Source organism: Gossypium arboreum, chromosome 3, assembly GCF_025698485.1.
Source record: "Gossypium arboreum isolate Shixiya-1 chromosome 3, ASM2569848v2, whole genome shotgun sequence".
NCBI lineage: Eukaryota > Viridiplantae > Streptophyta > Magnoliopsida > Malvales > Malvaceae > Gossypium > Gossypium arboreum.
Window position 1 is genome coordinate 45,583,881 of NC_069072.1, and position 13,918 is coordinate 45,597,798.

The 13,918-nt window shown below is 31.0% G+C and overlaps 1 protein-coding gene across 1 annotated transcript; it reads left to right on the plus strand.

Moving 5' to 3' along the window:
* The first annotated feature begins 11,423 nt into the window (after positions 1 to 11,423).
* Positions 11,424 to 13,437, plus strand: LOC108480621 (uncharacterized). The gene has a single exon (XM_017783673.2). The coding sequence runs from the start codon at positions 11,911 to 11,913 to the stop codon at positions 12,949 to 12,951; it is 1,041 nt and encodes a 346-aa protein (XP_017639162.1). The 5' UTR covers positions 11,424 to 11,910; the 3' UTR covers positions 12,952 to 13,437.
* The last annotated feature ends 481 nt before the right edge of the window (positions 13,438 to 13,918 follow it).

Genomic DNA, 13,918 nt, shown 5'->3' on the forward strand with positions numbered 1-13,918 from the left:
TTGAGAAAATTTAGCTCAATTGATGGGTTAATTGATCAAAGACTAAATTGTAAAAAACTAATAAAGTTGGGGTAAATGTGTAATTTCAAAAATTTAAGGGCATAAATTGTGAAGTGAATTAGAATTGAATTATATGCTAATGAATAAATAATTTTACATTATAGATCAAGAACCCGAAGAGAAACGTGAAAAAGAGAAATTAACAGATTAGACTCTGAATTTCTACAACCTTACAAACTACTCCAGGTAAGTTCATATAGTTAAACTTTCATGATAAATTGTTGATTTAGGAATGATATAATGTATTATTTCATATCTTTTTTATTGATTTATGATTATTGTAATAATATGAAAATCGAATTGAATGTTCAAATTAAGTGGAATGCAGGATTGAGTACGATCGTTCCGTGACAAAAGATGAATTGACAGATAAAACCATGGTTGGACCATGACAATATTTAAATGTAAGACTATAGTTGGGCTATGGCATTCCAGTGAAAAGACCATAACTGGGTTATGGCACCGTGAACGTAAGACCATGGTTGGACTATGGCAGTATGTGTATAAGTGTAAGACCATAGATGGGCTATGACATCCTGATGATAAAACCATAACTGGGTTATGGAATTACGAGTGTAAGACTATGGTAAGGCCATGAAAATATACGTGTAAGACCATAGTTAGACTATGGCATCAACTAAACGATGTACTTAATTCCGTAAAACGTTCTCTAATTTGACAAAGATTAGTAAGTGTCATATGGATTAAAGTGATAGAATTTAAGTAGTTATTAATATTGAGCTCAATCAAGTGAATTTCATCATTTGAAATTGTGATTGGTAGGAAGTGATAGTGAATTGCATAATTATGATTTGTTATACTATATTCGGTAAGATTTAACTTTAAAACCAATGAACTTACTAAGCTTCATTAAGCTTACTCGTGTTGTTAATGTCTCTTATAGATTAACGTGAGATTGGAGAATCGAATCAACACATTGGGACACACTATCTAGATTTCTCCAGTCGATTTTGTAATACAATCCTATGGTTTATATGTCATGTATAGGGTTGAATAGAAAAGAGTTAAACTTGAATTATGAATGTGAATGATGCATATATATGTGTGTGTTTGTAATACCCCAAAAATTTTTATAGTAAAATATTATCCGTGATATAGTAAAATAAGGAAATAAAGTGACAAAAAGGGAAATTTTGAGTTATGTCAATATTGGGAAGTATATTATGACATATTGATTCAAGAAAGGATTAAATTGTAAAAGTGAGAAAAGTTTTGTGGCCCAAGAGTAAATACTCAAAATTTGAAGGATTAAAGTGTAAATATGAAAAGTTGAAGGACTAATAGTGCAAATATTTTAAGGGTGGAATGATCTAGAAACCAAGGAAAATTGATGAATTAGGACCAAATTGAATAGGTGAAGAATTATGAGGGACTAAATTACAATTTTACCAAATTAAGTGATGACTCAAGATTGGAATTTTAGAAGATCACAAAGGGCAAAATGGTCAATTAGAAGAGAGAGAAATCTGGAGACAATGATGATGTTAGAGATATTTTAGATAAATTAAATAAATAAATATTAGTTTATTAATACTTTAAAATAATAATAAAAGAATAAAATATCATTTAAAAATCAACTTTTTACTCATATTCTTGAGTATCGTTTTTGGTATTATTAGAATTATCTTGGGTTAGAAAGCATCTCATTTTATAAGTAAAACAAATCTCATCAGAGTCGGGAGATATCATACTTATCACATATTATAATGACACATGTTTTTAGACTTCACATATACTACGTTTGGTCCGAGAACAGACTAAACCGTAGCTCTGATACCACTAAATGTAACACCCTTACCCGTATCCATTGCAGGAATAGGTACAAGGCATTACCGGAGTTTACTGAATATTTTCAGATAATTCTAAGTCATTTATTATTCATATTTTGAAAATAATCATAACGTCTCTTTATTGGGCCCTCGAAGCACCAAACATACATTAAAAACCAACCGGAATTAAATCGGGATCATAAAAAAAAATTTGCAAAATCTTCAATTTTATTTTCATCTAAGTACTTACCATTTCAATGCTTCTTATAATTAAACATGTTACCATTCAATCAATAGCTTGACCTTTGTCTAAGCGTCAAGCCACATCATTGTTAGTATACTTGCACATATTTCATATAAATTCAACATTGATATACTTATTTTCTCGACATGTCACGCTTGAGTTTAATAATTGTCTTTACTTACATAATTTCCTTGTATCAACATATCAAAGATAATCATATATGTACATGTCATGAAACATATCATTCTCTTACCGCTTCTTTATAAGCATATATCATTCATTTCATTATATCAATATTTCATGCTCCATCATTTCCATATATTTTATGTATATTTATTCCGGTAATAGCTTATATAAAACTTAACATAAATTATATTCCATGTACTTATACTTATTTCGTTTATCTATCTTCATAATTATTTCATATAACCATTCGTCACCTGACACGTATTACCTGAATATCAATTGTTCAACAGATGTCATAGCGTCTCCCATCCACGGTCTTATTTATCTTTGACATGATGCCATAGTGTCTTTCAACTATGGTCTTACTCATTTTCTGTCATGTTGCGATGGTATCTTTCAACCATGGTCTTACACATTTCATATCAAGTTACCATGGTATCTTTCAACCATGGTCTTACACATTTCATATCAGACTACCATGGTATCTTTCAACCATGGTCTTACGTATTTCATATTAGAGAGCACACTCCCGTGAACCTCATCCTTACAGTAGGATTACCAGTCCAGGCTAAATCCCCTGTAATATAAACTCATAGAGTATTGTTGGGATTACCAGTCCAGGCTAAATCCCCTGCAATGACAATTACTCTAATGAGCTTGGATCTGAATTACCATTCCAGGCTAAATTCAGACCCTAATTCGGATTACCCATTCGGGCTAAATCTGTGACAGCCCAAAATTGACCCTAGTCGGAAAGTGATTTCGGGACCACAAAACCGAGTCATAAAAATAATTAACCGTCATATTCGATGCTTATTATATGTGAACATGCATGTGTGAAAGATTCAAGCTTTGATTTGGTCATTTGCATGTGAATTTATTTAATAGGACTTATGTGAGACACTTTTGAAATGTGATAGGTTAATTTTAAAATGGGCTATTAATGCATGTGTTGAAAATGATGGTTTTGCATGTTAAATTACCCATTTTAGATAGTGGCCGGCCATGTTACTAGTTAAAATATAATATATGAATTTTATATTAACATTATTTTAGTTAAATGGCTTAATATCATGGAATTATAATAATTAAAAGTAGAAAGTGGGTGAAAAAAAAAAAGGGGTGTTCATCTTGTTCTTTCTAGCCGAATGTAAAGAAGAGTTGGGGAGAAGAACCATTCGGCCACCTTAGGTTTTCATTAAGGTAAGAAGTTTAAGTTAAATTCTTGAAATTTAAGTTAATTTTGAGTTAGTTACCAAGTTCTTTAGGTAACCCATGTTAAAATTTTGATTTTAGGAATGAGTAGAAGTTTCGGCCATGATTGTTAATAAAAGATATGGTTATTGTTTCATGCTAATTTAGATGAATAATGGTAGATAGGTGTTTGAACTAAACAAATGATCATATGGATGCATTAGATGCTAAGTGGGAAGAATCGGCTATCATGTTTGATGCCATTGCCGAACATAAATTTGTTTATAATTGAATAATGTGTGTGTTTTGAGTTGATAGAATAAAAAGAATGCTTAAAATGTGTTATAAGCAAATAAGAGTTAAATTAAAGTTGCTAAATTACCATTGTTTTTGCCGAATATGTGCTTAATTTAAAGAGGAGTTTGTTGAAGAATGTATGTGAACATGGTAAGTGTATTCGGCTTAGTGAGTAAATGAAATGAAAATTTGGAATTGATTTTTTTTATGTGTATGTATGACCAAGTATATTCGGCCACATAAGTAATATAAGTACATGATGTTATATTATGATTATTGAGCTTATGTATGTGGGTGCATGTATATTTAGTAATATAATGACGTTTGGTTTTGAAAGTTGAATGATAAATTATTACCTTAATTACATGAGCATTTGGCGAAAGTAGCATTTGTGTATGAACATGTATTAGTTATGAAATCGGTAGGTTTAAGACTAATTGTGGTAATGATAATATATTATAAAATGAGTTTGATATTTGATTACCGAATGTGAATAATAAGTAAACACTATTGATCAAAATATTAAACATCTCTATTTATACTTATTTAGCTCAAGAGCAAGGGGGATCAAAGTTGGATAAGGGAAAAGAGAAAGCTATAGAGTAGTCAATCCACAACCGTCCCAATATACCGAGGTAAGTTCGGATAGTCACATTTAGTGCATCTTGATAATGTCTTGATATGACGAATAAATTATGCTTCAAGCTTATAGCAAAAAAAAAAATTATATAGTTGGTGCATGGCATATCACTATTCGAATGAGTAAATAAACCAAAATTTTGAGATGTTATGTGAATTGAATTCATTGTAAATAAATATGTATGGTGCTCATTGAAGGAATATATCCGGACTTATAGTCCGCAGGCTTTGTGCTGGCAATAGATATCCGGGTTAAATCCCGCAGGCTTGTGCTGGTAATAGATATCCGGGTTAAATCCCGCAGGCTTTATGCTGGTAATAGATATCCGGGTTAAATCCCGCAGGCTTTGTGCTAGAAATTGGACTCGGGTTTTAAAAACCTAGCAGGCTTAATGCCGGTGATTTGAGTAAGATTGTGATTTCGAATGTTCGGAGGAAACCACCATTGAATTTGTTCAATGCATTAAGTTGGTCAGGTATGTATTATATACTTTTATATGTTAGATTGATCGGAATTGAATCATGAATGCAAAATGAGAAGTATATGTGAAAATATCATATGTGTATGTGTGTATTCGGTTATGGTGAAAGGTTACATGAGATTGATTTGGTGATATACATGTTAAATAATATGAATGCAAAGAATGTGTAATAAATCTGCTTGGGACAGCAGTAGTAACGTGATTTCAGAAAATCACCATAAATTGTGGGAGTTGAGTTAGAGGCTGAATAAATTATGTCATGAAATCTTAATGAGTCTAGTTTTTTTATAAAAGAAACCGTGTAAGCAAAAGAATTGCCAATAATGAGATATTTGAAGTGGCATGGAACAGAGTCAAAATGACTTCGAGGTCCCCTATTCTGTTTTCAGAAAATCATTATAAATGGTAAAAAAATGGTTATAAGATAAAATTTATATTCTTAGACTCCTTAATGAGTCTAGTTTCAAATGAAATAAATAATAACATATTTTGAATTCTGTATAATGAGAAATTTGATTCGTAGTGAAGAGTGGTCAGAATAGTCAAACAGTGAAACAGGGGAAAACTTCAAGAAAAATCTGGTATTGATTGGTCAAACCAAAAATTCTGAAAATTTAGTGGATGGAAGATATATGAGTCTATTTTCAGGGAAAATTAACAGCATTTGATTTGGAGTTTCTTAGCTCCAGTTATAAATAATTTAGTGACTGTTGCTCAGGAAGACAACTTGTTGTGAATTTGTGATTTTGTTGCAAACATGGTTAAAACTTGTTAATGAGATGCTTTTCGAGTTCTTATGATCTTATTTTTTATTTCAATATTTGGTTTTAATTCAGTTTAGATTCAAGTGACGTGAATTTGCTACATATGCATTATGTTCATGGATACTTGGCCAAAATGAAAATTATCTAGGAATGATTTCTTGAAAATTTGAATAATCGATCTATAAGTAAATTAATTGTTTGCATTGCTTAAAACTTACTAAGCATAGTAATGCTTACTTCGTTACCTTAATTCTCTGTTTTGTAGATTTTGTTCGTCACCACGGTCTCGGGATCTCAAAGTCGAAGTCGACCACACTATCTAAGCTTCTTGGTACTCTAGTAGTTAAATTTTGATAATGGCATGTATAGGCTTGACTTTTTGTTGTTAAATAACTATCTTTTTGATGATGTATATATATGGGTAGCCATGCGAAAATGGCTTGATAAGTTACTATATGTGTTCCAAATGGTTAATGTGAATACGTGGTTGAGATTTGCTTAATGTTTTCAATGTCTAATTGAATTGAACTTAAGAATAAATCGCTATACCTAATTATCTTAATATGACTCTTTTGTATATGATAATACTCTTTAACCCTCCGGCGACGGGTACGGGTTAAGGGTGTTACAAAATCCATTTTCCACATATTCTTCGAGAGGGATATATTAGGATAGGATCACCCGTCCGGGCTAGATCCTTTTTACCGTCAATTCCTTCTCAGACATCCATCGAATTTTCCTTCCATCCAACAAGGATTTCTTCCCCTTTTCTTATTGACTTCAATCTTTAACTTGATTTTTCTCTCTCCTCCAGCTTCTATTTCTTGAATCCAACTTGATATTCTTGCTCCCCATCATCTCCTTGCTATCTTTCTCTCTTGATGGCTATCGAAATTCTTTCAATTTTTAGGTGAAAATAATGAATTTTTGGAGGAAGGACTAAATTGTAAGAAAAGAAAAACTTTCTTTCTTCTTCTTCTTCTCACGTTAGTTGCATGAGAATGGTGATCATCCTCCCCTTTCTTTCCTTACATATATATATATTAAGTAAAATAATAATAAAATAATAAAATATTATTTAAAAATCAATTTAAAGTATTAATAAACTAATATTTATTTAATTTATCTAAAATATCTCCAACATAATCATTGTCTCTAGATTTCTCTCTCTTCCAATTGACCATTTTTCCCTTTGTGATCTTTTAAAATTCCAATCTTGAGTCATCACTTAATTTGGTAAAATTACAATTTAGTCCCTCATAATTCTTCACCTATTCAATTTGGTCCTAATTCATCAATTTTCCTTGGTTTCTAGATCATTCCACCCTTAAAATATTTTCACTATTAGTCCTTCAACTTTTCATATTTACACTTTAATCCTTCAAATTTTGAGTATTTACTCCTAGGCCATAAAACTTTTCTCACATTTACAATTTAATCCTTTCTTGAATCAATATGTCATAATATACTTCCCAATATTGACATAACTCAAAATTTCCCTTTTTGTCACTTTATTTCCTTATTTTACTATATCACGGATAATATTTTACTATAAAAATTTTCGGGGTATTACAGTGTTTGTTTGCAAGAATTTAGTAGTAAATATTAGTAAATTAATGAATGAAGTTATTTTAGTAAGTTTATGTAAATGAGTTTTGCAATGACATATTATGTTTAATACATGATTTTGGCTTGAATTGGTTGCTTGGTTGAGATATATTAGTGTATTTCTATGTTGTATGCAAGTTGATATTAAAAAGCTGAGAAAATTGGCCTTAAAATGGCCTATTTTCGTCGACACGGGTGTGTGTCTAAGCCATGTGTGACACACGGTCTAGTACATGGGCATGTGGTCTGGTCGTGTGTCCCCTGCACCTTGAAATTTCAAAACAGAATGCCCAGGTTTTTACACACGGCCTAGCACACAGGTGTGTGACTTGGCCGTGTGACCCCTGCACTTCACACACAGCTTAGCACACGGACGTGTGGTTGGCCGTGTGACCTAAGTCAATAGCTACCCTAAATTGGACATAGACTAGGATACGACCATGTGCCTTACATCGAATACCCACACGGCCTAAGACATGGGCGTGTCTTCTGGCCGTGTGAGCCACACAGTCGCCCACATGGGCGTGTGTCCCCGCTCTTAAAAAAGATTTTGAAATTTAGAGAAAAATTCTCTGAGTTTCTAATTTGATCTTGATTTATTTCTAAATCATATTTTGGGCGTCGAAGACCCATATAAGGGAAAATATAAGTGATAAATGAATGACTATTGATATGTATGTTAATGGTTATGAAATGTTTGTATTTAATCTGTAAAGTCCGGTAATGCTTTGTAACCTTGTTCCGGTGATGGACAAGGGTTAAGGGTGTTACATGGTTAGAGATTAATTGTGAAATTAAGCTTGTTTCGATTTTAGGGACTAAATTGAATAAAATACAAAAGTTTAGGGCAATTGTGAAAAATATCAATCAAGAAGTCATATGCATCAAATGGACTTTTACAATGTATTTGTGGCTGATAATTGAAATAAAAAATTTTATTGTATAGATAAAAACAGGCAGATAATTGCAAAAAAGAGAAAATTATTGATTAGCCCCTGATATTGCCATCTTTACTATTTAGCCCTAGTAAGTTCATATGGTTTAATTTGTTATAATTTGTAATATTATATTGATTTCTGAATTATGGTATGTTAATATATATGTATATATTTGAATTGTTACAACTTGGTACAAGGTGAGAAAGTGAATTGAATTGTAATGTGTTATACGATTACTTGTATAGAGCCCAGATGAACATAAGATAGGATACGATTGGCATGCCAATAGATTATTTTGTGCATTGTACGAGATTTACTTGAGATGAGATGATGATTCTTGACTTGTTATTATACATTGAATATACCAGAATCTAACATGTATTGTGGATTACCAAGTTATATTTACAGTGATTCTAACGTGTTTCTAGGGCATATGTAAAGCCTACGGGCTTGGCATTTGGTGCCTAGGCATGTTTCTAGAGGGATGTTAGCCTACGGGCTAGGCACTTGGTGTCAAGGCGTGTTCTTGGCTAGATTGGCTTGGTTGAGCATTCTGGCATGTCTTGGATGGATAATTGTGTATCCGTATCTATTTATATCGTTCATTGGAAATATTTTCAATGGTTAAATGACATGATAATGACATGTAACTAATATTTGGTTATGATGCCTTATTAATGACATGCATACATTTTCATGATTTCCAATATTATATTGTGACTTGATAGTGTTTAATATCGTACAAATGATTTGATTATATTACTCGTATATATGATCCTCACATGTTGAATGCTTGTGATTCACAGGGTTAATTTTAGTTAAAGAATTTGTTAATTATTAAACTATGAAAATACGATAAGTTATTTCGTTTCAATATGTGAACTCACTAAGCTCCTTAAAGCTTACTCGTGTTGTTTCATGTTTCTTTGTAAATATCGTTTTGCGGAATCAAGCAATCGGATCAAGTTGAAGATCACACTATCCAACTATCTTTCAGTGGACTTTAAAAACATTTAATTTAGGGTATGTCGCATGTAATAGGAGTATCTTGTATCTATCTATAAATGACGTATTTTGTGCTTATATACAAGTTGAGTATTTGTGGCAAATAATGTGATTGATCACAGTTTGGTTTAGAGATTTGAATGTGATATTTGATTGATATGTGATGGAATATATATATGATCAAATGAAATGCATATAGATGAATTAAATGTGATTGGTAATGTTTGAATAGGTAATACTTTGGTTGGAATTGTTTTGGAGGCTATGAACTCGTATAGTTGTTGTTGAATACATGCCTATAAGTATATGCTTTGATATATGGCTTGTTGGGTGTGAATGAGTTGGTGATTTTTAACATTTTGTATAGCATAGTTAGGGAAGCTTGAATTTGTTAGAAAATGAATTTGGATATTGAATTTGATTGTGGTTTGTGACTGTGCCATATGACATATCAGTTGAACTAGGAAAAAAAGCATATTTTGATATGTTTTGATGTGTATGTATGACTCCTTAATAGTGATATATGTTTTGAGCATGATTTGAACTTTAAACCTAAGATTTTTTTACTATTTTATAGTAAGGTATCGATAGTTTGGATTAGAGTATCGTTACCAAACCATTTGAACAGTTTTAGAATTTGGCAGAATGCCAATTTGGTATTGATACATTTTGTTAATTATCGATAAATTTATAAAAATATCAATACCATTTCAAATATATCGATACTTTGTTCAAGTTTTGAAAATTTTATAATTTGGTTCTTTTTCATGCTCAAGTCTACCTTTCGCATCTTAAAGCTTGATTTAAGCCCCTTTTTTATTATATGAATACCATGTTTAATGAATACTTGTCTATTAATGATTGTTTTATTTAAATTTCAAATTTGAAATGCATGTATTTTAGTTGTTAATTGCCGTAGCATTCCGTAACTCTAATCCGGCATTGTAAATAGGTGAGGGATGTTATATTATCCTCCTATTTAAATATTACTAAGGGATTATGAATAATTCTAAGTATTGTATGAAAAAGACCTACTAAACTTGGATTAAATTTTAACTTTTTGTGTTTTAAGTAGTCAAGTTAAAGCTATTAATAATGTTATTATCATATATTTAAAATATATTCTACATTAAATTCAACTCTTCATTTAAAGTTCAATCTAATGAAATAACTTAATTGATAGATGGTTTTTGTTTGCCCCGAAATCTATTGAAATTTAAAATTTAATTACCCAATCGATCCTAAAATAAAAATAAAAAAATCCCTAACTTCTTTGAAATATTTAATAATTTTTATATTAATCTTAATTTTACCAAGTTAAATAAAAAGTATTATAAAATATCTAAAATAATTAAAAATCTTATAAATAAAAATAAATAATTAGTTATAAATTGGCTTAAAGGTATAAAATGCCTCAAACTTTTTCAAAAAAATAATTAATCCTGCTTTTTTTTCACTCATTTCAAGATTTAAACTTTTAAAATGCATCAAAAGACCCTCCAACATTTTTAAAAATAAAATAAAAATTAAGCCCCAAATTTTATTGCACTTATTTAGATATTTGAATTATCAAAATGCATCAAAAGACCATCAAACTTTTTAAAAAAGCAATTAAGTCCTTGCCTTTATTAAAATTAAAAAAATTAAAAAATCTATAAAATCTATAAATTTATTAAATTTTAATAAAATAAAATATTAAAAATTAGAAAAAATAAAAATAATAAAAATTATAAAATTTTATAAAGTCGTAACAAAATTATACAAAATGTAAAGAAATATAAATTTTGTAAAAAAAATTTATAATAATTATTGCCACATGCCACTTGTCATGCTTGTGTTATGTAATGACTTTAATTAAAAAAATTAGAGGTTCATTAAAAATTTTATGATTTTTATAAAATTTTATAATTTTACTTTTTATTATTTTTATAAAAAATATTTTTAATAATTTTTAATTTTTATATTTTATTAAAATTTAATAAATTGTCTAAATTTATTTTTTATTTTTAAGTTTAATTACTTTTTTGAAAAATTTAAAAATTTTTAATATATTTTGAAAATTTAAGTATTAAATTAAATAAAAAATAAGAAATTATTTTTAAATTTTTTAATACATTTTAAAAGTTTAAACGCTAAAAAGGGACTTATTTATTTATTTATATTTTTTAAAAAAGTTTTAGTGCTTCCTGTGGGCTTTGATTAAAAAAGAATCCGTTCGGTTGGCATCACTGCCTGATATAATATTGTTTCTTTGACGGTGCTTTTAGAAATTTGGATGAATTTACAGTCAATTTAAAATTAATTAATGCCTATCTTGTGCCTTTTGTCGCTTGCCAAACTGAGGTCCCTTCCTGGCTGTAACCATCGAAATCCATATCCTGTCGACAAATATTTCCAAATCTTGAAAAATCAGAAAGGCTCATTACAAGCTGTTACAGACTAAGGATCTTCGGCGCCATTGCATGCAAAAAATGGTAGCTCATTTTGTGTAATCCTTCTCTTCTTTTATTTAACACTCGAGGATCTCCCTCCTATTTCACAATCTAATATTCAAGCTTTTACCTTCAATTTCATTTTGTGTTTTGGGGACTGCTCAGCAGTTAAAGAGTTGGATCTAGCTCTTTCAGATTTGATCTGCGCTTGTCTATCATTTCCAATGTTTACGTAGGTTCTTGGTTTGATATTTTCTGGGTATTGGATATAATGGAAATTTCTACCGTTACTTCTCCACGAATGAGGTCAGATCATCTAGAAAAGGAACGATTGAAGGAAACCCATCATGGTCAAAGTTTTGAGCTACAATCATCCCACGATGCTACTCATCCTAACCACCGATTCCATTCGACGAGTGTTTTAGAGATCTTAAGAGAAACTGTTAGGATTTTACGGTACAATTGTTCTGGTTTTATGATCATTTTAGCTTTGTTAATTTGCCCTGTATCTGCAGTCCTTATGTCTTCTAATTTGTTAGTTGGTGAATCCATTGTGTACACTCTAACTGTTAGGCTTTTGTTAGTTGCTAAAACTAGTGGAGTTCCATTCAGACCTTTCATCAAACAGTCGTGCCAACATTTAGTTGAGACGGCTGTTTCCTCAGTAACGTGCTTCCCTTTGCTCATTACGTTTAGTTTGTTATCAAAGGCTGCTGTGGTTTATTGTGTAGATTCTACTTATTTGAAGGAATCAGCTGATGTTTCCAAATTCTTTGTGATAATTCGAAAGCTTTGGAGGCAGCTTGTTTCTTCCTATTTGTGGATGTGTATGGTAATTGTTGGTTGTGTGACAACTTTCATCATTTTTCTTCTTGTGGCATGTAGTGTACTCTCTGTTCTTGGATTTTCACCTGATATAGTTGTCGTTGCGATGATAATGATTGGGCTAGTTTTTGCAATTGTTTTCGCCAATGTTGTTGTTGTCTGCGATATGGGGATTGTAATGTGTGTGTTGGAGGAAGTTTGGGGAGTACAAGCATTGGTTCGAGCCGGTGTCCTAATCAAGGGGCAGACTCAGGTTGGCCTGTTGATATTTCTTGTATCTACAATTGGATTGACATTTGTGGAGGGGTTGTTTAAACATAGGGTACAGACGTTGAGTTATGGAGACGGGTCTTCTAGGATCTGGGAGGGGCCTTTGTTGGTGATAATGTATTCGTTTGTGGTGCTTGTTCATTCCATGATGAATACAGTTTTCTATTTCAGTTGCAAATCGTACACTTTCGGTGACCATCAATCAATGTTGTTCTGAATTTTTGGGTGTTAAATGATATCATGTACATTGCTACGTGTAGATTCGGATACGGTTGCCAGTTCCATTCTTGGAGTACTAAAGGAGAGGAGTTGTGGTTGGTTAGGTAGAACTCCAACAAGCAGGGTTTTCTGCTCATGAGTGCTAAAGATGATCCTCTCAACCCTTCCAAAGACATTCATGGCTCAGGTGCATAAAATTTCTTGTATTCTAAGAACAGACATGAAACAATTTGATTCTATCCTCGTACTTCCTTTTGTATTCATTGAGGGTGTGTTTGGTTGGGTGGAAAATTGGAGAGATGAGAAGAGGGGGTGAAAAAGTGAAAAGAAAATAAATTTTGAGTATGTTTGATTGAGAAAACAAGTGAGAGTAAAGAAAATAGAAGGGATGACCAATTTTCATCCTAATGCATAAAAATTATTTCTTTCAAATTGGATAGATGAAAGGAGAGAAAATAAGAGAGGTGTATATGCTAGTTCAAAATTATGCATTTTTTAAATATTTTATTTTCTTTCCTTTTAATTTTCAACTCCAAGAAATTGGTGGAAAGAAAATATTCCATCTCTCTTACCATCCACACCTATAAAAAAAACATTATGCTCTTGGCTATTGATAAATTGGGGTACTGATGAAGATCACTCCTATAGTAGTAGCATGATAAGAAATATTAATTGATCTTGAGAATGAATTGGTGTGGAAAAGTATGTTTGTTGACTGATCAGGAAAGCATTAACATATGGTGTTTTTAATTCTTTTGTTTGCAGAAGAATCATATGAATCCAGAATCGTACTTATGAATCTGTTTGTCATTGATGATTGCACTTAACCAATCTAGTCAACATTAGATTCCAACTCTTAACCTCCACAAAACCTTTTGTTTTTTCCTGGAATTGGTGTGACCTTTCACTAAAATTCAAAGAAATGTTTAATGACATAAGGAGGCTGGCACTTGTTTTTGAAGCGA